The sequence below is a fragment of the Enoplosus armatus genome, chromosome 3, assembly GCF_043641665.1.
Source record: "Enoplosus armatus isolate fEnoArm2 chromosome 3, fEnoArm2.hap1, whole genome shotgun sequence".
Taxonomy (NCBI): Eukaryota; Metazoa; Chordata; class Actinopteri; order Centrarchiformes; family Enoplosidae; genus Enoplosus; species Enoplosus armatus.
This window is the reverse complement of record NC_092182.1, coordinates 12,470,078-12,490,492: the sequence shown is the minus strand read 5'-3', so window position 1 is coordinate 12,490,492 and position 20,415 is coordinate 12,470,078. Positions and strand designations below refer to the sequence as shown.

Genomic DNA, 20,415 nt, shown 5'->3' with positions numbered 1-20,415 from the left:
GCACACACATTCACACACAAACCTTTGTAGTCGATGCTCTAAAAGGAGTAACTTATAGGCTCAACGCTGATTAATGTTGTGTGTCTGTGTGAGATCTGGACAGTGAGGAGAGGGGAGCTGAGTGCCGGTGAAGGAGAACACAGTTGATTTCAGTCTGCACTTTGTTTTAATGATAGATGCTCTGCGCCCCAGTGACCAGGCTTAAATGCCACCTCCCAGAGAACTCTCAGAAGTCCTCTTTCACTGGAAATATGTGTGTGTGTGTGTGTGTGTGTGTGTGTGTGTGTGTGTATGTGTCTGTCTGTTTTTATGCAGTGCTCTAGAGATCAGCGAGTCCTTCTGCAGCCCCACTTTATGATTTCATGCAGTATTTGTAATTAATGACGACTTTTGTTTCCCCCTACAGATTTTGCACCTCTATCATTAAAATTGAGATCGTTATGTAATGATGATGGTAGTACACTGCTTTGTTTGGACTTTTCCCTGCTAACAATTTCTCATGAAAAATTCTGTCTGTGTTTCCATAGTGTTGGATTATGAAACATCATTAAGAGGTGAAAACTCCCTGATTGGCAAGGAGCTGGAGATGACAAGCAAAGGGGAGCTTTGGTGGGAAATAATGGCAGCGGGGCTGAGTGGATGGAGTCGATTGAGCGAGGAAAAGAGGTCTGGAACAAGGAGGGGAGATGAGGTGGAAAGAGAAGGAAAGCACCGAGGAGGGGGAGGGAGCCGCATGTTTTGAGGTGAGTCCAAGGTGACCAGAGGAGGTAAAGAGCCATGTTAACCTGCAGGTTAATGTACAGAAGAAATACCATCTGTTAACTGAAGAACGAACTATAGCACATGACACACCGCGCTGTGCATGTGTTAAAAATCTCATGGTAACATTGTCAAAGTGGTGAAAGTAGTCCAGTCCGCGCAGCTTCTCGTCACATGCAAAATGTCATACGCGCATGAACAATTTTGGGTTATTTTGGGTGTTGTCTACATGTCGTGTCTTGTTTTAAGCATCAACACAAATCCTGAGACATGGAGTTGGTAATAGGGATCATGTATGGTCCATTTTTCATGTGTGTTTGCAGCACTGTTTGTTTGGTTATGAGTGAGAGTACAGCATTTTTACTACATGCACTATTCTGTGTTTGCATTGTATGAGACAAGCTGAAGTTGATTTGATCTCCCTTGGGCAACAGGAACAAGAGCAGCAATATTTCTGGGTAAACTGGAGGTCCTGTGGCTTTATGTTTCTATGTTCTATGTTCTTCTATGTTTCTATTCGCACCAAACAGCCAATGTGACGGCAGTTGTAGCTAGCTAGCAGCGTACACATCGACTGCGTGTGTGTGTTTTTATGATCAGCTCAGACTCGCACACTGAACGCACCAGGTACTCTCTTTCTGTTACTTTCTTCAAATGTCGCTTCTTTTTTCTCTCGTCTTTGTACATTTAGTTGACTCATGAAGCCTCAGGATCAGCACAAATGTTGTACTCAATTTGAAACACCTAAAACTGGAATTTCCCTTTAAGCCGCAGAAAGGAGGGTAGGTTGGTTAATGGTTGATTTTAACAGAATATTTATGAAACATAGTTATATTGATATAATCCATCTGTGCCTTGTTGTGTTGTTGTGTGAATGTTAACATGCTGGATCCTGGAGAGCTCAGTTTCATGAAGAGGCTCGTGAACATCTGCCTATCTGTGTCCATCTTCTCAGGCTTCATCTCTTTTGGAAGGTGTTGGAACACCCTGAACCCGGCTGCCAACTTTCTCTTTCATTACACTGCGGTCATGGTGTAGCACAGTTTGAGGCAAACAGAGAGCGCTACCGCATGAAACCACACAGAGCAAAGTTAAGGCCCATTAAGAGATCCACCATGTCAACATGACCTGCAGCCATGCCCCATATTATTATTCTGTTTGTTAAACCATTTACACACCTGCTGGGAGCAGGAAGAGCACACTACTGCAGATACAGGCCGCCAGAAACCCGAGCATGTAAAGTACACAAGCAAAGCAGGCAAACACACAAAGGCACATGTGCAAAAGGGTGAACACACGTACACAACAATGGCATTAGAAGAAGAAGCAGGTGCGTCTCCTTATGATTTTATACAATAGAGAACACACAAAGGCAATGAATACTTGGTCTTCAACACACAGAAACATCTAAATAGAACATGTATGCAGCTGAACTACATATAGCATATTGTTTTATTTCCGCAGAAGCAGAAATTACAGGCTATATTTTGGGAGCTGATTGAGAGTCTGAAAGGCAGAGTGTGGTTTTATGCTATAGCTCTGTCACGCAAGGTTTATGCAGGATAACTGTCGGGCTGGTGTCTCAGCTGTGGTCCGCATAACTTCAGGACAATAACCAACAAACAACAAAGAGACTTTATGACCAGCCTATGTGCCCTTTTGCCACTTGATGCTTGGAAGCCGTAAATGACAAAAAGTTTTGTGCTGCAGGTTTCAAGGCCTTCTACTTTTATAATTATGGTCGACAAGTCCTCCAAATAAATGACAAGTATGTCTTCCAAAACAACATATATATGAACATTTTCTGATCTGACGCTGTTTGATTAGATTCATAGTTAATGCTCAGATCAGAATACGCTACATTTTAAGCCATGCTAGCAGCATGATTCAATGGCTGTCCGACGGTCCACCACTTTATTTCAGACTGAAATATCTCAACAGCTATTGTATGGATCCACATGAAATATAGTACAGATCTCAAGGTCGTCCACAGGATAAACCCTAATGACGTCCTCCACCAGTTCAAAATTTTCACTTATGAATTATCTCAAAATCTACAGGATGGATTGCCACAAACTTCTGTGAAGACTTGGTGAGCCCCTGACTTTTGGTCTAGCGCCACCATGGGGTTGACTTTTGTGGTTTTGAGGTAAAATCCCAAGCTCCTCCATAAGAGGTTTTGGGTTGCTAATAAAACTTTTTACTTTTTACAGGTGAGAGTCACAATTCACATGGTTGCTTGTCAGATAAATGTTAAACACAGATTGTTTTATATATTTGAATGAACATCAAACCCCTTTTCTTGTGAGGACAGGCTGTATATGGTGCATGTACTGTATCTATTGGCCTTCAGAGTTATTTTGACCTTCTCGTCTTTGCTTACCAGTTTTGTTCTGTGCAATAGTTTCAGGCTTCACAGACGTATGAAATATGTGTCAGTTTGTCAAACATACAGAGTGACAGGCACATTTCTGTGTTTTAAATGTCAATACTTGTCATCCCTCACTGCATTGCCTCGATTCAAAGGTCATGTTGTTCATCAGGGACAACATGCACCTGTGATTCTTTTGGAGGACATTGATGAGTGGAGAGATTTTGTGTGTGTGTGTGTGTGTGTTCTGGCTGTATGCACACACACAGATACATTTATGGATTACTTCATACTGGTTGAGTGAGCAGTGATGCAAGCCACTAACCTTTTTTTTTTTTTCGTAGTGCTGAGTGAGGTCTTTGCGTCAGACTAGAAGAAGCCTTGGCCCATTTTTAAATAAATAAAGACCTCAAACCTCTAGGTCTGAAATATTCATCGTAAAAATCACACAAGAGTTACTAAACTGCGTGCCACACTGCTCTGCACCGAGGGAGATGGGCCAGCTTTTTCATACTCCGCTGCTGATTGTGTAGACGTGTTTGAATGCTGCCTTTCATTAAAAGAAATACAGCATTTAGATGGTGGTGGATAGAGGAGAGAAGACTTTTTCTCTGTGTTTGTCCCTCTATCTTTTTCTTGTCGTCGCCTTTCATGGACACTATTTCGGTCTCTGGACTTCCCTGTCTATCTCAGTAAAGGGACACTAATGCAGTAAATAAAACCCCCGTCACCCCATGTTGTTATGATCTTGCGTCAGTGTGTTTAGTGTCTAATGCACAAAGAGTTAAAGCTTCAGCTCCAGGGAGGGATTACCACAAGCTCAAACTCAAACTCAGATCACAGGGAGACTCGAGCAGGGGTAAGAGCAAGCAAACAAAAATAAAGTAGTCAAATATTTAGTCGACACACACGTAAATGGAACAAGGTCATTGTAGGTAATCAAATTTAAAGACTAGGAGCGAGCATTAATATGCATGAACTGACAAGATACAGTGTGAAAATAAAATGGCAACTGTGTATGACTGCACCATATTGTATATAAAAATCTGCATTTTAGTCTTTTAATAAAAATCCAGTATATGACGTGCATCTTATCAGGCTAATTCTGCAACAATGTCCTTCTTAAATAAAACTGAGCACATAGAACTGCTAATATTCTGCAGTGATAAACATCGATTCAACTGAATAGAATAAATGCTTTTGACAAAACATAATTACAGCCTAATTTGCATATAAATACATTTCTTTTCGGTATTTATTTTAATGCTATTTTGTGTATGTGCAAATAGGACACAAAACCTACAGTCATGCGCATGCGTGTGTTCCTATTGTCTGAGTCGAGACAGTATGTATGAGTGAATGACAGACTGCAGGGAAGTCAACTAGTTAGTAAAGACCTGCTAGTAAAGCCTTCGGACAAAATGAACACATTGAGACAAAGAGGTGTTTTATTTCCTGATTCTGCCTCTTAATGATTGGTTGTTTGTTGATGAGGCAGGGGATTGTATTGATGAACGACATGGAGTCTGGTATGCTGTCAGTGGTGAGTGCACTTTTACTTTAGGCTGTGAGAAACTGAGATGACTGATCATATAGTGCACCGAAATGTGGCTATAATAATAAGTGCATTGACTGAGGGTCAGGTTAGAGTACTTATAATGAAATATGACCCTCTGGCCACATTTTCATTTAATTTTGGCGTATTTCCTAAATTGTCTGAGTAATTGAATGTGATGAGTTTAAGGGTGTAACGCTGATTAGATCTTTCAGTGGCAAAAAAAAAGGCACTTAATCTTCTCTCTTTCCATATTTGGCTATTTTCTGTCCTCCTGTGTGTGTGTGTGTGTGTGTGTGTGTGTGTGTGTGTGTGTGTGTGTGTGTGTGTGTGTTACAGAGCGAGAATGTCAGACATTGTTAAACACACAAATGAATCGCTCACACCATCCTGTACAGATTTTCCAAAGAGGGCAACCCTTTCAGCATGCACTGGTCTTTTTCTAATCATCATGACTACATGACGCACATGTAGTAAACAGATCATCTAAGATGCCTCTGAGTTGGAGATGGCAGCACACGCAGCCAGAAAGTTTGACATGAGTGATCGCCTTGACAGAAGAGGAATGTAAGTGCCAAATACAAATCAATCAGATCAATATGAGCAAAGAGAGAAAAGCTTTCTGATACTGTCTTACCCAAGATCATCCTGTATCCTTCCACTGTCAACTTCTCTTTCCCACGTTTTCTTCTCGCTCGACTCTTCTCTCCCGCGATCGGCTACTGACGTGACTCAAACCTGAAGCGCCCTCCTCTCTGGCTCTCAGAACTCAACGTGGAAAAGACATCCGACATCACAACCTTCACTTTGCATCCCTACGCTGCGTCCCCTCCGTTCCCCTTGTCCACATGAGATGCTTCTCCTTCAGATCTCGACACACACGTCTCTTGTTCAGCCAGCTGTTGCCAGAGGAGGAGCACCGCACCAGCAGCAGCAGCCCTGACCGTAACACAACATGCACTCAATCAACTGCAAAGGAAGCCTGTAATTTATTCACTGTTATGTATTCACTCCAGCAGGAGGAACACCAGAGAATACAGCTGAGATGGAGCCCTGCCTGACTGGAGGAACCTCTGCACCGCAGCATGCGTGTCTCTCCCTCCCTCACTCACTCGCTCTCTCTCATATTTTGGGGTTGGGTATAACCTAAAGGCACCTTGCATTCCTGAGCCGCGATTGGCTGGAGGCTCGGCCAATGAGAGCAGTCGGTGCGGAGTGTTTTCTTGGGGTGTTTGAATCAGGAGGCAGAGTGATAATGCTGCTGTCGATTCTGCTCTCCCTTTCCCTTTGTCACCCTTTCTCTGCTGTTTACTATCGACGATTTTTTTCCCCCTCCTTGTCTCACTCCATACTCTGCCTCGTGCTTCACACCGGCAGCGTCTGAAACACGTCTTGAGTACGTTAATGTCTGCCCTCACAGCATCCTCCCCCTATATGAGGCTAGATATCTGCTCTGGTCTCCCTCTCTACCTGTCTCTTGGTGTGTTGGGTGTGTACATTTTGAAAATGCTGACATGAGTTCACGCTGTAGTTGTCATTCCAGACAACTGCGTAAACAGAGCAAAAAGAGAAGCAGATACAGAGGTGCGATGGAGACTGACAGCTCGAGAGACTTGATGAAGAGTAGGAGGGAGGGGAGGAGAGATTGAGGTTAACGCACACTGACTGGCGATGAAAGTGTAAGGTGAGGAAATGTGGAAGATGTGTTGGAACAGCAGGATGAAAGAGGACGCTGACAGGCAGAGAGTGCTGAATGAGCTCAAATACTGAGCCTACTGCATGCACGTCTGTGCCAACATTTACCATATTTAAAAGTGGAGTGCTCTGCTAATGTGTGTTCAAGACTTTGTCAAACTTTTTCCCACAAGATCAGGCAGCACTGTCACATGACCTCCAGCCTCAGGCAATGTGAAGTGATCCCTTTCTCCATAATTTAACAGTCATCACAACAAAAAACACATACAGTAAATCAGATAATGCTGTGTGTCAGCCTGTGTGTGTGTTTAAGCTTGTGTGAACCCAGGATAGGGTTTGTGTGTGTGTGTGTGTGTGTGTGTGTGTGTGTGTGTAAGAGAGCGATAAGATTTCCTCATTAGTTGAGTCGGGCTGAATAATGCAGGTAGGTGTATTGTTGTGGCCAGTGGGCCAGGTGCTAATGTGGCAGTCTGAGGGTGGAGGGTCAGACACAGCATGACTTTAATGGATGTCACCATGGGAAACTGAAACCAGACCACTGGACTTGGGTGACACACCATCCTGCATGTGTGTCCTGTGTGTGTGTGTGTGTGTGTGTGTCTCGGGGTAGATGTATGGTAAGTCTTTAAGTTCCTCACTTATTAAAACACTTTGATGTTGTGTCATGATCATGATAAAAAGTATTTTATTGCAGGAGTCTGTAATTAGGTTTAGGTGTTTCTCAGCATTGTTCAGTGGGCAGCTGACACACAATAGTTTTACTGTACAGGTCATTTTTGAAACATGGGCGTGTTTCTGGTTAGCAGGACTTTTTTAGAAAGTCATTTAATGTATGTTAATGCTGTAGCATGCTCTCTGGTATAACCATGTTTTTCAGAAGCACAGTAAATACAGAGCACACACAGTAGAGGTGGAGTTACGTTCCCCTTGTCACACAAAAACATACTTGTTTAAAGTTTATATATATGGTTGTAAGTAGCATGCGGTGCAGTCAGCAAGCCTCTGTGTGTGTGTGTGTGTGTGTGTGTGTGTGTGTGTGTGTGTGTTTGCATGCATGTCACCTCAACCATCCTATCATTCTCTCATACCACCCCAGGAGGCCATAAGTGTGTCGACAGGCTTGTTGAGCTCTAATTTTAGCCGCGGTCATTAGCGCTGAGTCCTGGGGAGTCCTGCCATCATTTAATGAAGTCTTCATTTGATGTGTTACACCAATGAAACGGCCTTAAGCACATGTTAAATCAGCCACTTACAGGTTAAAGTGGCCAAATAGACAAAGATGAAGAGATGAAAGCAACATTTAACTTTTTCTTTCCTTCATGCACAATTATATTTTAATATAGGCATTACACAATAGCTGGCTTCTTGAGAAACCCGGGTGACTCATAACAATATTGTAATTCAATGTTTTTACTTGTTTTTAGTGGTTCTGCTGTTTGTGCTTTGTGGTCTGAGAGTCCAGTTGGGGACTAAAGGTCCAAACTGTCAGCAGACAGCTGTGTTTGGTTGTAAATCTATGTCTTGATGTAAACAAACAAACAGACAACAGAGTGTTTTTCTCCTCTGGCGGCAGAGTGAAGGCAGTGGAGGCTCAGAGCACCTCAGAGGTTAAAATAGATGTTGCTAGAATGGAGACTGGGAATTAACTATACATAAATACTCACACATAAATACACACACTGGACTAAACACGTCTCTGTACAAGGAAGAGGTACATAGTTCACGGGCACATACACTTTACATAACAGCGTGTTTTGTTGGGGAATGGGCTCAAATGGTCTTGGGACGTTTTTTTTTTTTAACAGATTTTATGTTCCTGCATGTATGAGTTAAGCTGCATATCAACTAACAACATACACCTTTCTTGCTGGTAATCTTCCCTCCATTCTATATATTTATATAGATACTCTACTATGTGTATATGTACATGAAGCAGACAACCCAAAAAAATACGAGTTATAAAACAATCCTTCTTCAACTGAGTGTGAAAGTACAGAAGCCCTGAAAAATTGCCCCAAGCAGCTAAAGTCGTCAGACGATAGGTGATGGGCTCCAAGATTGCAACTGATTCCACTCTATCTACTGAAGAAGACCATGAGAGCGGTTTAAAGCTCCAGGAAAAACTAGTAAGTTGATCTTTGTTTAGTCAAATATATGGAAATTGTTACCACGTAAGTAGTGTTTACAAAGAACAATTTAACATTATTAATGTTTTATTAAGGCACTGATGACTTAATCCTGACATCTGATGAATTCCTTTTCAAATTTCAGACAACAACGTGATCACTCTGCTTCATTTGCTTTCTTTTGTCCAGACACATTTCAACGTATGACCTTATGAAGGTTCAGTGTGCGTTAGTCAAAGAACCTTAAACTAATCAACATGCAAAGAGCACAACATTTTGTGTCCGCTTTCTATTATGACAGTTAAACTGACACTGGTCAATCTTGCAAGGAAGGAGTGCCCGCACACTGGAATCACAGCTTCCTTTAATGCTTTTAATGTTATTAGCAATTTTTCAATTAACTACAGGTCTTCCTCAGTCAAAATGCATTCCTTGTATTGAAATTTAATTGGCTTTTTTGTTTCCAGCACTTATCCCACTGAGGTTTTGTGGATGTGCACACGACTACTCTGACGATCATTTGACTCCCCTGCTTCTAAAACAGAAAACCTTCCTTGCACCTTATCACACATCGCTCATTATTTCTCCTGCGTCCTCCAAACTCTTCTATCCTGCTGTGATGCTGATGAAGGAACAATTTGGTCAGGAATGTCATGAAGTATGCAGACAGTGCCCTCTTTATTTAAGCCTAAGCTCACTCTCTTTCCCCCTCCCGTCTTCCATCATTTCTTCCTTGCATCATACCGATGATGTATGTGAAAGGTCGGAGGTCGGACCGGGTTTAAGTGCAAAGTCTTGTCTGACAGAGTGCTGACGTTTGTTAGAGACTGCCCTGACTTTCATCAAAGAGGGAAACCTTCAAAGCCTCATGTAAGACTGTCACTCGCTCTTTATTTCTGCTCAGAACATTGCAATAATGAGGGGATCCTGGCTTATCCACCCCTCAGTTCAATTTAAGGTGATCAAAGGAGGAATGCTCAGAGTTGTGGGTGGTTTCGCATTGCTCAGTACTCGGTGATGATCTTACCTGAGCCCCACATCGGTCGCCTCTGTTCTTCACGAGGCTCCAAGTGATCCAGATCCTTCGTCCAGTAGAGAGTCCAAAGGTCAGTGTGTCAGCCAGCATAAAGTAACGGAGGTCCTCTTTGAGGGGAATAGATGAAAGTATGCTCACGTTACTGTGAAGAGATAAATGAAGTAGCACTGAGCGACATGAGCGCGGACCTCGCACCAGTCAGCAGGAGGGTGGAGAGGGAAATGCTCGGCACAGGCAGCCACATGCCCACAGTGTGGCTGCATCAAACAGCAGGCGGCTTGATGTTCAGCTTCTTCATCTTCCTCACAGTATCTTTCTCTCAGATTCCTTTTAATCCCTCTCTGTGTTTCTCTGTATTTTCTCTGCGTTTTCCCTTCATACCGTCATCTCTTTCCTGGAAGCGAAAGGAAACAAGTGCACGAGATTCCAGAGGCTAATTCTGCTTCTTAGGACGAGGGAACCTAATATGTGAGGACAACTGTGGAAGGAGGGAGATACAGGCAGGGAGAGAGAGTGTGAGGAAAAGGAGGGGCAGGACGGAGAGGAGGGGGACCCAGCGACGGATGGCAGATCAGAGGAAACAAGGATTGGAGTGGGTGTGTGTTGTTGTTGAGGAGGAGGAGGAGGAGGAGGGTGGCAGAGTCGTTGAAACTTGAGAGACGTGAAGGAGAGGAAGAAAAGGTTGACATGGTGAAGCAACAGGGAAATATGATTGGCGGATGAAACAGATGGCTTACAGGCAGATATGTTTGGGAAGAAAAGCAACATAAAAAGCTCTTTTATAATATTGTAAAAAGCCAAATATAAAAAGTAGTACAAGCCTTTTCATGTTGTGTCTTTACTCCACTTTTCTTCCCGCCTCATAAACAAACAAACTCTCTTGTCTTTCTCTGTCTCTGGTCCAAAATCAAGCTGTTCCACTCCCCCTAGAGGCCGGATAACTTTGACTGGATCAGCAACGTTTTTCTCATGTATTTGTTTTGACTTTGCATCATTTCTATATTTGCAGCGAGTTTGCGGTTTATTTTTTTCATTTGCATCACTGCATTTGTTTTGGATTTTCACATGTGGTTTTGATTTGGCATCGTTTCTGAAGCTGCAGCATGTCTCTCCTAATGGAAATGTTTTGGGCCGTTGTAGCGCATTTGTTGGCCACCATAGCAAAGTGTCAAACATCAGGAGCTAGCTTTTAAAGTAGGTGGCCTTTAAAATGCTGATCTACTGCAAGCCCAAAGCACTCTCAGTCACTCATTACACGGTTCAATTTGCCATCCAATGAAAAATCCAAAGTGGATCGCTGGAATTGCTGGGATGATGAAATTAAATGTGGATGGCAGGGAGATGAACACAGTTACACAAAATTGACAAACATGATACAGTTGGATTCCTGTGCGCTAGCATGTCGATTCAATGCCGCTGCCAGTTAAAGTGTAAATTCAGATCGGATATCATAAATGTGCTTGCAAGTGTCGTTTCAGAGAGGTAGGAAAGTATTAGGTGGAAGAGCAGGAGGCAAGGCCTGAGGTGAGATTGACGCATGATGCAATGTTGAGTAAATGTCAGTCTAATTCTGAGAAGAAGAAGAAGTCTGGTCTACTGTGCCTCGTGCATTACGACTCACCTGCAGAATATGGTGAATAAACGTAGAGTTAAGTGGAGTCTATCAAAGCTATATGAACAGCTTAATGACACATGAGTGTGTGAAGTGCTCTTGTGTAAATGACACAGGCTGTTTAGAAAAACCAAGTGTTAAATGCTAGCAGTAAAAGCAGTAATGGCATCGTCCCGTCAGGCTTGGCAGAGTCCCACCGTGACACTTCTGAGGAAGAGGATATGAGTTTACATGTAAATATGAGTTTACATGTAAACTCATATCCTGGTTTCATGTAAGACAGACATCTTCACTTTTATTTCATTTGCATAATATGGACACACACACACACCAACACCTTCTGGCAGCATGCCACATAGGGGGTTAGGTTAAGGGACAGTGGGGAAGGACAGCAAACTGGAGCAGTAAGCACATTTCACCAGGGAGATACAGTTACACGCACACACACACACACACACACACACACACACACACACACACACACACACACTGATTCCTCCCCCTAAGGGTCGCTCTCTCTCTCTCTCTCTCTCTCTCTCTCTCTCTCTCTCTCTCTCTCTCTCTCTCTCTGCAATAAAACTTTTACAAGAGCGCTCAGCATTGCATCCTGCAGAGTAATGCAGGACGTCACATATCTCTCTTTCTCTGATCTATATGTGGCTCATCAATGTTTATGTACGTCTCTATTCCCCTCGACATGTGGAGCTGTTTGGACTGACGTAACAATTCATTCAACCAGCAAATTAAACTACTGTTAATGATGCAGTTACATTTTTTGCGGCTCTCTGTTCACACAACTTTTTGGCTTTGTTGGCTTTTGTCTCAGACAATTAATAGTCCATCAGTAATAGGACACCTCTTACATCGAGGTAGGGAAGTTCTGTCCTCAGAGGGAGGTCAAACAAGGCTGGACATTTGCTTTAGAAGATCATTAAGTGGTTCAATATGACGCTGCTGTCTGACATTAAGAATATGAACCAAAAATGGTTCTGTATGAGAATACAGATATATCAAGAAAAAGCTATATTTTCTTATATTTATATTTTACAGAAATGTATGTGTTAATATTGTACACATTTTTTGGGGGAAAAAGGAATGGATCTCAGATTTATTGCTTTCATTATGCAACATGTCTGATCTCCCCTCTTTACTTGAACATCTTTTCTTGTTGATAAAAATAACTAATTTTGTATTGAAGTGTTTAAATCTTTTATAAAATCTTAAATAAAAGTACAGAAGTATTATCAGTAATATGTACTTAGAGTACTTTAAATCAGCAGAAGAGAGTTATGTTTAGATATATACAGATATTATGAATTATTATTACTGATGTGTAGACATGTAAGCACCATTTTGATGTTGCCGTCAGTCAGCTGTCAGATAACTAGTGAAGTAAATAAGTACAATATTTCACTCTGAAATGTAATGTAGTGAAGTATAAAGCAGCAGAAAATGGAAATACTAAAGTAAAGTACAAGTACCTCAAATTTATACTTAAGTACAGTACTTGATAAAAAAGTACTTCCACCACTCATCTATTTTGTTCTCTTTCCATTTTCTATTGGAAAATGGAAATTGAGATATATTGTTTTTCTCATATGGACGATTCATTGTCAGTTAATTAGTCTTTGAGATGTGACTCCTTTTCTTAATTGGTTGGTGCAGCCTGTGGCTCCATACACTTTGTGCAGACAGAGTGCAGGAATTCAGCACAAATACAAATCTACATCAGAACCATTAAACACATCATTTGTCTCGTTATCTATAAAGGCATTATAACACGAAATCAAAGTGAAATTTATCAAACAATAACATTCAACTCAAATAAGAGTTTTACTTCAAATGGTGCCAGCTGTGTTGTTACTCTATCTTAATGGCTCCTTTTGCCAGCATTGTGTGCCAGCAGTCCTGGAGAGCACTGTCTACTTTTTTTCCACCTCAAGGATAAAAGCCGACCACATCCCTCTTCCCTATTAGCCCTTGATCTTCAGTGCCGCCTTTGAAGATTTAATCAGTCAGATTTCCTTGATTAATCCTTTTTCATGTCCTTTCACGGTAAATAATTACAGAGTTTGATACGATCGCTAGCTGGATAGAGAGGACGGCATGCAGATTTCTGATAGAGCCGAGTCCCCAGGTACCTTCATTAGCCTGATTATTCTGATCCAGACGCACTCCACCAACCAGTTTACATGTAAATAGGTTAATTCTATTCCCGCTCCTCACTCACTCTGCCGCTGTGTTTAACAGATGAGATCTCATCTGTTTTATTCAGCCTCTACCTTGTGCAACATTACCGTCAAATATATAATTTGCACACTACAAAGGCTGTGAGTTAGGGTTATTGTGTTTAACAGGTGACTGAATTTCAATCACTTATCAACTGCAGAAAAGCCAAGCAGCAAAAGATCATGTCTCTCTCTTTCCACTACAGTATTTCCAGAAGGCCTCAGTCAGACTCAATGGTTACAGCAGGCTGTCTAACGGTGACACCTAGTGGTCAAATGCTCAACTCTCATCCAATTTATGTTTTTATTTCAGCAAATAACTTTCACCACTTGGTGGCAGTGCACTTCTACTCTCCTCATTTATAGATTCAGTACTGACAAATGTATCTCATGACAGCTAAAGCACTCCTCATGGACATAAACAGTGCAGGATACTTCTTCCTGAGCATCATTTGAATTGAGATCCTTGTATTGGTGCCTGAGTGAGTGTTTAACACGATGAGATGCTTTGTTGTTGACTAAGTGCACAATAGCTGCATGCTGTGCAGTGGAGATGAGGACCTGCTGCCCCGACTGCCCCTCTCCCCCTCAGGATTAGTGAGTTAATGCAACCATTCAGACACTGAGCTCCGATCAGCTGCTTAATACTGTTTTATCCCAAATAACACAACCATGCACGCACGGTCTGGGCACTTCCATAGACACATACTGCACATTCATAAACATGCACATACCTACTAAATCCAACACATGCACTTTATATATTATATAGCTGACTTGAAGATAATATTCAGGCAGTAGGAAGCTGCTCTCGGAATAGTTTAATACAGACAGAAATATAGAACGGTTACCTTAACGCTTAATTTTACGGGTTCATAATTTCTAAATACTTTCCAAGAACATTTCCCCCCCAAAACCCTAAAAATGATTGGAAAAATTTAGAATGATGGCAAACTTTGAATTTGAACATTTGAAAAAATAAAAATTACTGCTCCATTTAAACCAGAGTAAATTTTCATTCGTTATTTTTTTACTATTAGAAACGTTACTCTCCATATCTGTTAAATTGTATGCATGACTGTGGACAAATTTCACATTATTTTATGGTCAGCTGACCTGTGCATTAACTTAAAATGATTGGTTACCCTTGCAATCAATTATGTGCAGTTGTAGCAATTGAATACTGTCTCTGTTTTTTCTATAATTAGTACCAAATGACATGGTTCTCACCAGAAAACTTCTTTGAAATCTTTAGGAAATCATTCGAAAATTATGGACCTGTGAAATAAGACATTAATAATGTTAGATAAGATAGCAGCAGCACACGAGACATAAAGCACCTCTGCTGCCATCGCAGGCTCATCGAGATCAGAGTCACAGTCACAGGGGTCAAGGGGGAGAGGGCGAATGCAGCTCTTCGTTTGTCTTGGGTGCAAAAGTGCCCTTTTCAAATGGAAAATCTTTTGTCCCCCTAAGACATTGGTTAATCAACTGTCTATCATCTATCATGTGGATAAATAAGGAATATCCCACATATCCAGCGTCCAATGTCTGAGGATAGTCTGTGCCTTCAAAGAGCAGAGAGAAGCCCTGTTTTTGTTATTCATCCTGCCTCTTCAGAGTTAGTCCCTGGTTCCCCTGGTTAGTAGTGCAAATGCACTACAAACACACACACACACACACACACACACACACACACACACACACAGAGGCTTATGCTAATCCCTGAGAAAACAAAGTGTTATATTTCTCCCAGCGCAGGTCAAGCGTGGGATGTTCATCAGCATGTTTATCAGGATTACGAGCATTTCATCCATAATATAACCTCAAACGTCATACTTACCAAACACTCACTGTTCTAAATGGAAAGATGCGGTGAAGGTAGTGCAGAAATACACAGGAAGATGAGTTGACCAGCAAAATGATGATATAGCTGACTCTTTCAGACCATTCCCACCAGCGAGCCACGACCCAGCGTGACCTTGTGACCCCCTCTGACTGACCTCTCAGTGGGTGGCCCACACACTGACCAGGCTGGACCATGAATCAACAGAAGTGGCTGCTCTTGGATCAGATCTTTGTTATCTTTCGTCATTGTCTTCTCCACTTTGACAGTACATTTCCGATATTTTTCCAGTTGGTCAGTTGCTCTATTTTTTTTTGTCATTTTCTCTTTTCCACCTGTTGTCATTTAATGTTTCTCCATTACTTTTTTATCGTCAGATTCACTCTTGCCTCTCCATCAAAACCAAAAAAAGGAAAGTCTGGTATCTCCAACCCTGTAAATCTAGATTTAGGTATTACAAATGTGTGTGTTGCTGAATGTCTGTCTGTGTGTGTATGTGTGTGTGTGTGTGTGTGTGTGTGTGTGTGTGTGTATAAAAAGGTCAAAGGTATGAATGTACAGATGTGTTTATTACATACGTGAGTGTTAAGTGAGTGAATGTCAGGATGGGATTATGCCGTCCGAGTGCCAGTGAAGAAGAAAGTCTTCATGGCCAGGCAGCCATGTTAATCATAAATCTTTATCTTACAATCCTGCCTCGCACATCCGCCCCTTTCATTAAATGACGGCCAAAGGATTAGTGCAGCTAAACCACTGAGATCTGGGGAGAAAAATGAGAAACAAAGTAGGAAGAACAGGAACAGGATCCCTCTATCTATCTATCTATCTATCTATCTATCTATCTATCTATCTATCTATCTATCTATCTATGACTGTAACAAACAAACAACAAACACAGAATCCAAGAGCTGATTTGATTTTTATATTTTTTATTTTAATAACATCACATTTTCCAAGAGAAACAAAAAATGAAAAAGACTAAGAAAAATGACATGGTATCCAATGCAAAATCTGTTGGAAATTAGATATTAGTTTTCACAATGTTAACCTGAGAATAGCATTTTTGCTTCTTAATTCACTCCATCACTCCCCTATTTATTTTCTTCCAGTTTTAAAATCAAAACATCTTCCTTCCTGTGGACAACACCTTCCAAATATCAGCTAGGAAATCTACCTCAGAATATGTTTCGAGTGCAAAACATGAAGTACTTTAATAAACAACAAAGAAAAGTGGACACAAAAGAAATATAAGAGGTAAACTATCAGTCTAAGTAGCAAACAAAGAGAGGCCTCAACCACAAATATATACAAAAGGAAAACCAGAAACACACCTGCACATTGGAGCAAAGTCCATACACACTCTTAAATTAGAGAATAAATAGAAATACTTTTAATTTATGTAGAATATCTGATGTTACCAAAGCTAAATTGGAAGTGCTTATATCACAGAAACAGGACATCTGGTCAAATTGGCCAAAGCAACATTTCCTGTTTGGACCCTCGAGGCCCTGAAATCATTTGGTAATCAGTTTTTTAAGAAAATGTATTGGTTTAAGTCAAATATTTTCTAATTTTAACAGCAGTGCTAGTCTAAGTGCACCACACATGTAAACAAACCATTTTTATTCTACAGTCCCTCTACTAGCAGGCTCATCCTTCGGACTTAAAGTCCACGAGACACCAGTGACAGCGTTCATGAAGTATCGAGGAGCGAAGGCGGTCAGTCAGGTTGTATTGATGGCGGACGTAGAATCGACCCTCCTGATCCCCTTAATCTCTGTAGACGGAGGTTATCTGTCGGGGGGGCATGTGCGGCGGATGGTAGGAGTCATATGGCCCCTCTAAGTGTATGTCATAGCTGGTCTGAGTCTGATACAGGCCCTGATCCACAGGGGAGGGGGAGTAGTGGTGTGGGGGTGGGTAGTGGGGTGAAGGCTCCTGTTTGGGCACCAGGTTGCTGCTGATGCTCAGAGGTGGGGTCGGCGGGCCGTCGTACGGAGGGGTCCCCACGCCGCCAGCATTATACTCATTTGGGGAGTGGTTCTCGTACACTCCTCCTTTCATCGCCCTCAGGTGAAGCAGGTGAGCAGAGTCAAAAGTGCCATAGGGTGGACTTGGCAGGCCCGGAGAGGAGTAGCTCACCACGCCACTGAGAGGAGTAGGTGCTGCCCGAACTCTGTGTCTGTCCTCAGGCCTCATCCCGCCGCCGGAAGCCGGTCCCAGCTGCAAGCAGCCAGCCACCAGGTTTGTGGTGGGCTGCGAGAGGCCCTTGCACATCGTCTCCATGAAAGCCCTGCTCTCTGTGGAAAGGCCTCCCTCCAGGGCCTCGGACAGAGCGCAGATGTAGTTGCGGGCCAGCCGTAACGTCTCGATCTTGGATAGTTTTTGTGTTTTGGAGTGACAGGGCATGATGCTGCGCAGGTTCTCCAGAGCATCATTTAGGCCATGCATACGTGAGCGCTCCCTGGCGTTGGCCTTCACACGCCTAGCACGGAATCGCTCCTGTCGGGCCTTGGTCATCCGCTTTTTCTTGGGCCCTCGTCGTTTTGACTCGTTTTCCTCCTCCCGTCCCTCCTCCTCATCCTCCTCGTCTTCCTCCGCATCCTCGCTCCCCATCTCCCTGTCCTGTTGGCTCACTCCACCTGCTCTGTAGCGGAGTGATGAGACTGACGCGTCTCCTTCAGGTGAGCTCATGTCTCCATCCATCCACTGCAGAGGGCTGATGACCTCCTCTCCCTCGCCTTGTCTCCCATACGGCTTAATCATCATGGTACTCTAGAAACAAGAGAACATCTCTGTCAAACACACGCAGACAGCTTTACAGTCCTGACACTGTAGTGACTGTCTCACATTTCAGAGAAACATGGACATGATGTCCATCTAGTGCTTCCATCAATAGAGAAAATCCTTTAAGTTATTAATCTGTCTTTATTGTCTAATGTAATCTGTATTTTGTTATTGCTGGGGACATTATGATACATGATCATTATCATATATCTCACTGGAGGTCAACATGGTTTCACGGTGTTGTGGGAACCCCCATAGAGTCTTGATGAGGGGCAAATATACTCTTAAATAAATGACTGGCAAGATCATCAGCATTATGTTGTTTTTTTATTGCAACAAAAACTTTATTTGCTTTTTACTCCCCGACTAGTTACTTTGCATATTTAGATTCACATACAAAATGATGAGTTAATAAAATATGATGTGTTGTTATACAGTTCATTAAACCACAAACACCAACTCAACCAGCCACAACAAAATAGCATAACATTAAGATATTACATCCATGTGTTACATATAATAATGTAATAACACTGGGAGTATTCTGCATAATGAGTACTTTTACTTTTAATACTCTAGACTTTCTAAAACATGAATGCAGAACATTTTTGAATGGTGGTATTTCTGCTTTTACTTATAAATAAAGCATCTGAATACTTTTTCCACCTCTGGAGAACATCTGGCAGCCTCTGTTTAGACTCAAAAATGTGCAGACTCACCACAAGTTACAACTTACTGCTCTACACATACTGGGTATTTTACGAGTAATATATTTCAATATTTTAAGACTGGTGATTTATGATTCAGACTGAATGTGTTTAAATTGTATTACTTTTAGTACAATAAAAAACATTCATTTATTACATGTATTTCTCCACCAGTTTATTCCCCACAGTGTGAAGAAGACATCACTTGGGCCTTTGTGTAAGCAATTAAAATGTACAGAAAATAGAATTTATTATTTGATTTATCAATTAACCATAAAAATCAAGGTAATGAGAATATTTAGTCATTTTTGCTATCTGGTCACATTTTTCGGAGGCGGTTAAGGGGTCCCTTAGGGGAGCTCATGACCTTGGTATTTCTAAAATCCTGGCTACGGCCCTGTGAAGGATGTAACTAGGAGCCAGTGAGTGTACGTTTTCATTAACCAATAATATAAAAATGATAATAATCTAATTATTTTGTAAACCGGCCCTCCGGTTTCAGCACCGGACAGTTCCCTCCTGTCGCGCGCTCCTCAGGTGTCGGTGACTGATTGACCGGAACAGTAACGCGCAGGGAAGAGAGCATCAGAGACGATACCTTCATGGTCAGTGATGGCTATTCTAATTGTAATATATGCATTGTGTATTTTCCTTCCTCCTCTCCCCCTCTCTCCCCTCACTCAGTGTAATCCCGGTCAACTTGTGAACTGGTAATGCCCCGGCGAGATAAAGTCACCGACAGGACTTCAATCTGGGGCATCGCAGGATTTGCTCCGTGGATGAAGCGGCGACCATGGGATTAAAAGAAAGATCGACATCCCCAGATCAGTGACACACGACTCAGATTGAATTGAAATCAGACATATCCAAACGCAGAAATAATAATTTCTCGCCACAAATCGCGTGCCTTGAGCAGCTATTTGCTAAATGTCGACTGAAGCGTGTAAAAACAAGCCTTTTAAACAGACTTTTCATTAGATATATTCATTGCCTTTTGACTTTAGGTGAGTTGGAGATCAAAGCTGCAAGGCTGTAACCAAAATGCAGGTTTGTCAAAAACAAAAAATAATGATAATAACGGATAATAAAGATCTGAACTAAAACTTGAAAAATATGTTGCCGTTTGGCTGATTAGCAGATATAGCTTACACACAAAAAACTGTCCTATATAGTCCTTCCGGCTACATAAATAACTTTTCAAAAACCTTTTGGAAACATACCCGTGCTGATGTGTCCCGGGACCTTTTCAGGAAGTTTGTCAGATGTCTTTTCTCGGCGGATCACAGTCTCGCTCTCTCTGTCTGTCCAACAGTGTTGAAGGTCCGTGCTGTCCCACAGAGTCGCAGCGTGGGTCACTCTGCGGGGGCTCCGGGTTTTAACCTCCGCGTTTAAAGCTCCGCCTCCTCCCACCCGATTCCTGTTGACGCGCTTGAGCTCGCGCGTGGCCGGCCCGTGGCTCGAGCCCCTGCAGCTCCACTCCACTCGCCTGTGTGTGTGTGTGTGTGTGTGTGTGTGTGTGTGTGTGTGTGTGTGTGTGTGTGTGTGTGGAGGGTCAGGGAGATGTGCATAAGCTCACTGAAACACTCCAGACAAACGGGAGAGGCCCGGGCCTTTGTTGCTGCGCGAGGGCGGCCGCCCAATCCGTAGCACGTTTGCATTGAGCGGAGGAGAGACGCGCTCAGTCGGCTGAGCC

At 42.3% G+C, this 20,415-nt stretch overlaps 1 protein-coding gene across 1 annotated transcript; it reads right to left on the bottom strand.

Moving 5' to 3' along the window:
- Positions 1-16,998: 16,998 nt before the first annotated feature.
- Positions 16,999-20,117, bottom strand: LOC139282466 (neurogenic differentiation factor 4-like). Its single transcript, XM_070902194.1, has 2 exons — positions 19,943-20,117; positions 16,999-18,003 (listed from the first exon to the last, which is right to left on the bottom strand). Exon 2 carries the CDS (start codon positions 17,995-17,997, stop codon positions 16,999-17,001), a length of 999 nt encoding a protein of 332 aa, XP_070758295.1. The 5' UTR covers positions 17,998-18,003; positions 19,943-20,117.
- Between the last annotated feature and the right edge of the window lie 298 nt (positions 20,118-20,415).